The sequence below is a fragment of the Mustelus asterias genome, unplaced genomic scaffold, assembly GCF_964213995.1.
Source record: "Mustelus asterias unplaced genomic scaffold, sMusAst1.hap1.1 HAP1_SCAFFOLD_2343, whole genome shotgun sequence".
Lineage (NCBI taxonomy): Eukaryota > Metazoa > Chordata > Chondrichthyes > Carcharhiniformes > Triakidae > Mustelus > Mustelus asterias.
This window is the reverse complement of record NW_027592288.1, coordinates 42,592-52,424: the sequence shown is the minus strand read 5'-3', so window position 1 is coordinate 52,424 and position 9,833 is coordinate 42,592. Positions and strand designations below refer to the sequence as shown.

General features: G+C 51.2%; 1 protein-coding gene across 1 annotated transcript in view; it reads right to left on the bottom strand.

The window, feature by feature from the left end:
• Positions 1-2,343: 2,343 nt before the first annotated feature.
• LOC144489600 (active breakpoint cluster region-related protein-like) overlaps positions 2,344-9,833 on the bottom strand; it is a gene marked incomplete at its 5' end in the record, with an annotated part of 46,611 nt that continues 39,121 nt past the window's right edge. Inside the window, one exon of the mRNA XM_078207463.1 lies at positions 2,344-2,475. Within this exon, the coding sequence (XP_078063589.1) occupies positions 2,386-2,475 (90 nt within the window). The remainder of the gene's footprint in view (positions 2,476-9,833) is intronic.

Here is a 9,833-nt window from a genome sequence, read left to right as displayed (position 1 = left end):
TCACTCTCTCTGTCTCTCTCTCTTGTCTCTCTCTCTCTCCCTCTGTCTCGCTCTGTGTGTGTGTCTCTCTATCTGTCTCTCTTTGTCTGTGTCTCCCAGGGGGGGACAGGCGGTTCTGTGGGACTGAACGAGAATCCAGGATGGTAGTCTGCCTCCCTGGTGCCGGGGTCCTGGAAGTCTCCGAGAGGGTAGGAAGCATATTTAAAAAGGAAGGTAGTCAAACGGATGCGACTGTCCACATTGGGGGAAATGATGTAGGTAGGAAGAGCAGGGGGGGTCCGTACGAGAGAAATTCAGGGAGTTGGGTGCTCGGCTAAAAAGTAAGGCCTCCAGGGTAGCAATCTCTGGACTGCTCCCGGTGCCTGGTGTCTAGTCGCCACACTCCGGCGCCTGTTCGGGTAACACTGAGGGAGAATTTAGCACAGACAATGCACCCTAACCAGCACGGTCTTTCAGACTGTGGGAGGAAACCGGCGGAAACCCACGCAGACACGAGGTGGGGTCGCGGGGGCTGCGGGAGAACGTGCAGACTCAAAAAATCAACATGTCTCTGCAAGATGTCTTGACGGTGCCGTGTTGTCTGCAGCTGGCGTCCATTATTGTCAGTGAAGCGGCAGAGTTGATATCATGTGGTTTTAGTCGGAACCAATGCAGCGTTCTGTGGTTTTAATGGTTCCTCTGGGATTGCAGAGTAGACTGAGAGTGGGGGGGGGGGGGGGGGGGTGATTGACAAGTCAGGTCATATGACTGGGGACAGCTGGGATTCAGACAAAAGTCCAGTTCGTGAGATGTATTTTTTTACAGATGATGCTGTGTTTCACCCTCTCCAGAGTTGGAGATTCTGTTGCCTGGGTGGTCGGAAGTTGCCAACGACCGGGTTTATCTCTGTGAGGTTGCGCGGTTTGAGAAGGTGGTGGAGAAGGTAGTCAAGAAGGCATACGGCGCGCTTGCCTTCATCGGCCGGGGCATTGAGTTTAAAAACTGGCAAGTCACGTTGCAGCTTTATAGAACCTTAGTTAGGCCGCACTTGGAATATAGTGTTCAATTCTGGTCGCCGCACTACCAGAAGGATGTGGAGGCTTTGGAGAGGGTTACAGAAAAGATTTACCAGGATGTTGCCTGGTCTGGAGGGCATTAGCTATGAGGAGAGGTTGGAGAAACTTGGTTTGTTCTCACTGGAGGTTGAGGGGAGACCTGATAGAAGTCTACAAGATTATGAGGGACAGAGTGGATAGTCAGAAGCTTTTCCCCCCAGGGTGGAAGAGTCAATTACTCGGGGGCACAGGTTTAAGGTGCGAGGGGCAAGGTTTAAAGGAGATGTACGAGGAAGATTTTTTACACAGAGGGTGGTGGGTGCCTGGAACTCGTTGCCGGGGGAGGGAGTGGAAGCGGAGACGGTCGTGAGTTTTAAGGGGCGTCTGGACAAATATATGAATAGGATGGGAATAGAGGGATATGGTCCCCGGAAGGGTAGGGGGTTTTAGTTCAGTCGGGGGCAGCATGGTCGGTGCAGGCTTGGAGGGCCGAAGGGCCTGTCCCTGTACTGTAATCTTCTTTGTTCTTTGGTCTTTGCTGGGAGTCTATACACTTTTCTGAAAACTGCTGCCGTCTTTGCAATCCAGAAGTACAAAACAGCTGGAGATCTGGCAGCAGAGGAGGTTACAGAGATAGGGAGGGGTGTAGGGGCTGGAGGAGGTTACAGAGATAGGGAGGGGTGTAGGGGGCTGGAGGAGGTTACAGAGATAGGGAGGGGGTGTAGGGGGCTGGAGGAGGTTACAGAGATAGGGAGGGGTGTAGGGGCTGGAGGAGGTTACAGAGATAGGGAGGGGGTGTAGGGGCTGGAGGAGGTTACAGAGATAGGGAGGGGGTGTAGGGGGCTGGAGGAGGTTACAGAGATAGGGAGGGGGTGTAGGGGGTTGGGGGAGGTTACAGAGATAGGGAGGGGGTGTAGGGGGCTGGAGGAGGTTACAGAGATAGGGAGGGGGTGTAGGGGACTGGAGGAGGTTACAGAGATAGGGAGGGGTGTAGGGGGCTGGAGGAGGTTACAGAGATAGGGAGGGGTGTAGGGGGCTGGAGGAGGTTACAGAGATAGGGAGGGGTGTAGGGGCTGGAGGAGGTTACAGAGATAGGGAGGGGGTGTAGGGGGCTGGAGGAGGTGACAGAGATAGGGAGGGGGTGTAGGGGGTTGGAGGAGGTGACGGAGATAGGGAGGGGGTGTAGGGGGTTGGAGGAGGTGACGGAGATAGGGAGGGATGGTTGGAGATGGAGGGGTGACACTGCCCATAAAATGGCAGCACAGGCCAAAGGGTAAAGTTCAGAGGTTAGAAAACGCTCACACAACAGTAGGTTTCAACCTCATTTATTTACAAAGAGCTCAGATAGAAATCACATCTCCATTGAAACCGAACCCAATCTCTCTCGCTGTTCCAGAAGGGAAACATTATCATCAGACAGAAAATAGAAAACAACTTGAACCTGAGGGAACAGAGAAACCAGGGTTAGATACAGAGTAAACCCCCCTCTACACTGTCCCCCATCAAACACTCCCAGGACAGGTACAGCACAGGGTTAGATACAGAGTAAAGCTCCCTCTACACTGTCCCCATCAAACACTCCCAGGACAGATACAGCACGGGGTTAGATACAGAGTAAAGCTCCCTCTACACTGTCCCCCATCAAACACTCCCAGGACAGGGACAGCACGGGGTTAGATACAGAGTAAAGCTCCCTCTACACTGTCCCCATCAAACACTCCCAGGACAGGTACAGCACGGGGTTAGATACAGAGTAAAGCTCCCTCTACACTGTCCCCATCAAACACTCCCAGGACAGGTACAGCACGGGGTTAGATACAGAGTAAACCCCCCTCTACACTGTCCCCCATCAAACACTCCCAGGACAGGGACAGCACAGGGTTAGATACAGAGTAAAGCTCCCTCTACACTGTCCCCATCAAACACTCCCAGGACAGGTACATAGAACATAGAACATAGAACATTACAGCGCAGAACAGGCCCTTCGGCCCACGATGTTGCACCGACCAGTTAAAAAAAAAACTGTGACCCTCCAACCTAAACCAATTTCTTTTCGTCCATGAACCTATCTACGGATCTCTTAAACGCCCCCAAACTAGGCGCATTTACTACTGATGCTGGCAGGGCATTCCAATCCCTCACCACCCTCTGGGTAAAGAACCTACCCCTGACATCGGTTCTATAACTACCCCCCCTCAATTTAAAGCCATGCCCCCTCGTGCTGGATTTCTCCATCAGAGGAAAAAGGCTATCACTATCCACCCTATCTAAACCTCTAATCATCTTATATGTTTCAATAAGATCCCCTCTTAGCCGCCGCCTTTCCAGCGAAAACAATCCCAAATCCCTCAGCCTCTCCTCATAGGATCTCCCCTCCATACCAGGCAACATCCTGGTAAACCTCCTCTGCACCCTCTCCAAAGCCTCCACATCCTTCCTGTAATGTGGGGACCAGAACTGCACACAGTACTCCAAGTGCGGCCGCACCAGAGTTGTGTACAGTTGCAACATAACGCTACGACTCCTAAATTCAATCCCCCTACCAATAAACGCCAAGACACCATATGCCTTCTTAACAACCTTATCTACTTGATTCCCAACTTTCAGGGATCTATGCACACATACACCTAGATCCCTCTGCTCCTCCACACTATTCAAAGTCCTCCCGTTAGCCCTATACTCAACACATCTGTTATTCCTACCAAAGTGAATTACCTCACACTTCTCCGCATTAAACTCCATCCGCCACCTCTCGGCCCAACTTTGCAACCTGTCTAAGTCTTCCTGCAAACTACGACACCCTTCCTCACTGTCTACCACACCACCGACTTTGGTGTCATCAGCAAATTTGCTAATCCACCCAACTATACCCTCATCCAGATCATTAATAAATATTACAAACAGCAGTGGCCCCAAAACAGATCCCTGAGGTACACCACTTGTAACCGCACTCCATGATGAATATTTACTATCAACCACCACCCTCTGTTTCCTATCCGCTAGCCAATTCCTGATCCAATTTCCTAGATCACCCCCAATCCCATACATCTGCATTTTCTGCAGAAGCCTACCATGGTGAACCTTATCAAACGCCTTACTAAAATCCATATATACCACGTCCACTGCCTTGCCCCCATCCACCTCCTTGGTCACTTTCTCAAAAAACTCAATAAGGTTAGTAAGGCACGACCTACCTGCCACAAAACCATGCTGACTATCACCTATCAATTCATTACTCTCCAAATAACTATAAATCCTATCCCTTATAATTTTTTCCAACATCTTGCCGACAACAGAAGTGAGACTCACCGGTCTATAATTCCCGGGGAAGTCTCTGTTCCCCTTCTTAAACAATGGGACAACATTCGCTAACCTCCAATCTTCTGGTACTATACCAGAGGCCAACGACGACCTGAAGATCAGAGCCAGAGGCTCTGCAATCACTTCTCTTGCCTCCCAGAGAATCCTTGGATAAATCCCATCCGGACCAGGGGATTTATCTATTTTCAGACCCTCCAGAATATCCTGCACATCCTCCTTATCAACTGTAATACTGTCTATTCTACTCCCTTGCAACCCAGTGTCCTCCTCAGCTATATTCATGTCCCCTTGCGTGAACACCGAAGAGAAATATTGGTTCAATGCTTCACCAATCTCCTCCGGTTCCACACATAACTTCCCTCTGCCATCTATAACTGGCCCTAAACTTGCCCTAACCAACCTTCTGTTCTTGACATACCTATAGAACGCCTTAGGATTCTCTTTAACCCTATCCGCCAAAGTCTTCTCATGTCCCCTTTTAGCCCTTCTAAGCTCGCTCTTCAACTCCCTCTTAGCCAATCTAAAGCTTTCTAGTGCACTACCCGAGTGCTCACGTCTCATCCGAACATAAGCCTCCTTTTTCTTTTTAACCAACAAAGAAACTTTTTTGGTGCACCACGGTTCCCTAGCCCTACCAATTCCTCCTTGCCTGACAGGGACATACCTATCACAGACTCGCAGTAGCTGCTCCTTGAAAAAACTCCACATGTCGGACGTTCCCAGTCCCTGTAATCTCCTAGTCCAACCTATGTTTCCTAATTCTCTCCTAATAGCCTCATAATTACCCTTCCCCCAGCTAAAACCATTGGCCCGAGGTTCATGCCTATCCCTTTCCATCACTAAGGTGAACGTAACCGAATTGTGGTCACTATCACCAAAATGCACACCAACTTCCAAGTCTAGCACCTGGTCTGGCTCATTTCCCAGCACCAGATCCAATATAGCCTCACCTCTAGTTGGCCTGTCTACATACTGAGTCAAAAAACCTTCCTGCACGCTTTGAACAAAAACTGACCCCTCTAACGAGCTAGAGCTATAACAATTCCAGTCAATATTAGTCAAGTTAAAATCCCCCATAACAATTGCCCTATTACTTTCACTCCTAAGCAGGATTGACTCCGCAATCCTTTCCTCAACCTCTCTAGAACTTTTAGGAGGTCTATAAAAGACTCCCAACAGGGTGACCTCTCCTCTCCTATTTCTAATCTCCGCCCATACTACCTCAACAGATAAGTCCTCATCAAACCTCCTCTCTGACACTGTGATACAATCTCTGACCAATAATGCTACCCCTCCCCCTCTTCTACCTCCTTCCCTACTTCGACTAAAACATTTGAACCCCGGGACCTGCAGCATCCATTCCTGCCCCTGCTCTATCCATGTCTCTGAAATAGCCACAACATCGAAGTCCCAGGTACTGATCCACGCTGCAAGTTCACCCACTTTATTGCGAATACTCCTGGCATTGAAGTATACACATTTCAAACCCTGCTCCACCCCACCTCTGCAATGCCGTGCATTGCAGTCCCCATCCATGCATCCCTCACTTTCAGCCCCACTACTCAGGATCCCTCCCCCCCCCCCGAATCAGTTTAAACCTCCCTGCATGGCCTTAGCAAATTTACCCCCCAGGATATTGGTCCCCTTCTGATTAAGGTGTAGACCATCCTTCTCATAGAGGTCACACCTTCCCCAGTACGAGCCCCAATTGCTTAAGTACCTGAACCCCTCCCTCCTGCACCATCCCCTCAGCCATGAATTCAAACCTTCCCTCTCCCTATTCCTCTCTAAACTATCCCGTGGTACAAGCAAGAGTCCAGAGATAACCACTCTGTCAGTCTTGGCCTTTAGTTTCCACCCCAACTCCATAAATCCCTGCCTAATATCCCCTTCCCCTATCCTCCCTATGTCGTGTGTCCCCACATGTACAATAACTTGTGGTTTATCTCCCTCCCCCCTAAGAGTCCTGAATACCCTGTCAGACACATCGCGGACCCCAGCCCCTGGTAGGCAACACACCAACCCTGAGTCCCTACCTTTAGTTCCGACCCTCCTATCTGTCTCCTTAATTGTGGAGTCCCCAATCACAAGGCTCAGTCTTTTACAGCCCCTAACCACCTGAGCTTTCTCACTCGGCTCACCCCCAGAGATCTGCTCTCTATGCTCAGTTGATTCCTCCTTAACTGTAGCCTCCAGCACCGAAAACCTATTATGGAGGGGAACCGCCCCAGGGGATTGTCTTCCCGATTGCTTCTTACCCCTCCTCCTGGCATTGACCCAAGCCTCATTGACCCAAGGTACAGCACGGGGTTAGATACAGAGTAAAGCTACCTCTACACTGTCCCCCATCAAACGCTCCCAGGACAGGTAGAGCACGGGGTTAGATACAGAGTAAACCCCCCTCTACACTGTCCCCATCAAACGCTCCCAGGACAGGTACAGCATGGGGTTAGATACAGACTAAAGCTCCCTCTACACTGTCCCCATCAAACACTCCCAGGACAGGTACAGCACGGGGTTAGATACAGAGTAAAGCTCCCTCTACACTGTCCCCATCAAACGCTCCCAGGACAGGTACAGCACGGGGTTAGATACAGAGTAAAGCTCCCTCTACACTGTCCCCATCAAACACTCCCAGGACAGGTACAGCACGGGGTTAGATACAGAGTAAAGCTCCCTCTACACTGTCCCCATCAAACACTCCCAGGACAGGTACAGCACGGGGTTAGATACAGAGTAAACCCCCCTCTACACTGTCCCCCATCAAACACTCCCAGGACAGGTACAGCACGGGGTTAGATACAGAGTAAAGCTCCCTCTACACTGTCCCCCATCAAACACTCCCAGGACAGGTACAGCACGGGGTTAGATACAGAGTAAAGCTCCCTCTACACTGTCCCCCATCAAACACTCCCAGGACAGGGACAGCACGGGGTTAGATACAGAGTAAAGCTCCCTCTCCACTGTCCCCATCAAACACTCCCAGGACAGGTACAGCACGGGGTTAGATACAGAGTAAAGCTCCCTCTACACTGTCCCCATCAAACGCTCCCAGGACAGGTACAGCACGGGGTTAGATACAGAGTAAAGCTCCCTCTACACTGTCCCCATCAAACACTCCCAGGACAGGTACAGCACGGGGTTAGATACAGAGTAAACCCCCCCCTACACTGTCCCCCATCAAACACTCCCAGGACAGGTACAGCACGGGGTTAGATACAGAGTAAAGCTCCCTCTACACTGTCCCCCATCAAACACTCCCAGGACAGGTACAGCATGGGGTTAGATACAGAGTAAAGCTCCCTCTACACTGTCCCCCATCAAACACTCCCAGGACAGGTACAGCACGGGGATAGATACAGAGTAAAGCTCCCTCTCCACTGTCCCCATCAAACACTCCCAGGACAGGTACAGCACGGGGTTAGATACAGAGTAAAGCTCCCTCTACACTGTCCCCATCAAACACTCCCAGGACAGGTACAGCACGGGGTTAGATACAGAGTAAAGCTCCCTCTCCACTGTCCCCATCAAACACTCCCAGGACAGGTACAGCACGGGGTTAGATACAGAGTAAAGCTCCCTCTACACTGTCCCCCATCAAACACTCCCAGGACAGGGACAGCACGGGGTTAGATACAGAGTAAAGCTCCATCTACACTGTCCCCATCAAACACTCCCAGGACAGGTACAGCACGGGGTGAGATACAGAGTAAACCCCCCTCTACACTGCCCCCATCAAACACTCCCAGGACAGGTACACCACGGGGTTAGATACAGAGTAAAGCTCCCTCTACACTGTCCCAATCAAACACTCCCAGGACAGGGACAGCACGGGGTTAGATACAGAGTAAAGCTCCCTCTACACTGTCCCCCATCAAACACTCCCAGGACAGATACAGCACGGGGTTAGATACAGAGTAAAGCTCCCTCTACACTGTCCCCATCAAACACTCCCAGGACAGGTACAGCACGGGGTTAGATACAGAGTAAAGCTCCCTCTACACTGTCCCCATCAAACACTCCCAAGACCGGTACAGCATGGGGTTAGATACAGAGTAAAGCTCCCTCTCCACTGTCCCCATCAAACACTCCCAGGACAGGTACAACACGGGGTTAGATACAGAGTAAAGTTCCCTCGACACTGTCCCCCATCAAACACTCCCAGGACAGGTACAGCACGGGGTTAGATACAGAGTAAAGCTCCCTCTACACTGTCCCCATCAAACACTCCCAGGACAGGTACAGCACGGGGTTAGATACAGAGTAAAGCTCCCTCTACACTGTCCCCCATCAAACACTCCCAGGACAGGTACAGCACAGGGTTAGATACAGAGAAAAGCTCCCTCCACACTGTCCCCATCAAACACTCCCAGGACAGGTACAGCACGGGGTTAGATACAGAGTAAAGCTCCCTCTACACTGTCCCCCATCAAACACTCCCAGGACAGGGACAGCACGGGGTTAGATACAGTGTAAAGCTCCCTCTACACTGTCCCCCATCAAACACTCCCAGGACAGGTACCGCACGGGGTTAGATACAGAGTCAAGCTCCCTCTACACTGTCCCCCATCAAACACTCCCAGGACAGGGAGAGCACGGGGTTAGGTACAGAGTAAAGCTCCCTCTACACTGTCCCCCATCAAACACTCCCAGGACAGGTACAGCACGGGGTTAGATACAGAGTAAAGCTCCCTCTACACTGTCCCCCATCAAACACTCCCAGGACAGGGACAGCACGGGGTTAGATACAGAGTAAAGCTCCCTCTACACTGTCCCCCATCAAACACTCCCAGGACAGGTACAGCACGGGGTTAGATACAGAGTTAAGTTCCCTCTACACTGTCCCCCAACAAACACTCCCAGGACAGGTACAGCACGGGGTTAGATACAGAGTAAAGCTCCCTCTACACTGTCCCCCATCAAACACTCCCAGGACAGGTACAGCACGGGGTTAGATACAGAGTAAAGCTCCCTCTACACTGTCCCCCATCAAACACTCCCAGCACAGGTACAGCACGGGGTTAGATACAGTGTAAAGCTCCCTCTCCACCGTCTCCCATCAAACACTCCCAGGACAGGTACAGCACGGGGTGAGATACAGAGTAAAGCTCCCTCTACACTGTCCCCATCAAACACTCCCAGGACAGGTACAGCACGGGGTTCGATACAGAGTAAAGCTCCCTCTACACTGTCCCCCATCAAACACGCCCAGGACAGGTACAGCACGGGGTTAGATACAGAGTAAAGCTCCCTCCACACTGTCCCCATCAAACACTCCCAGGACAGGTACAGCACGGGGTTAGATACAGAGTAAAGCTCCCTCTACACTGTCCCCCATCAAACACTCCCAGGACAGGGACAGCACGGGGTTAGATACAGTGTAAAGCTCCCTCTACACTGTCCCCCATCAAACACTCCCAGGACAGGTACCGCACGGGGTTAGATACAGAGTCAAGCTCCCTCTACACTGTCCCCCAT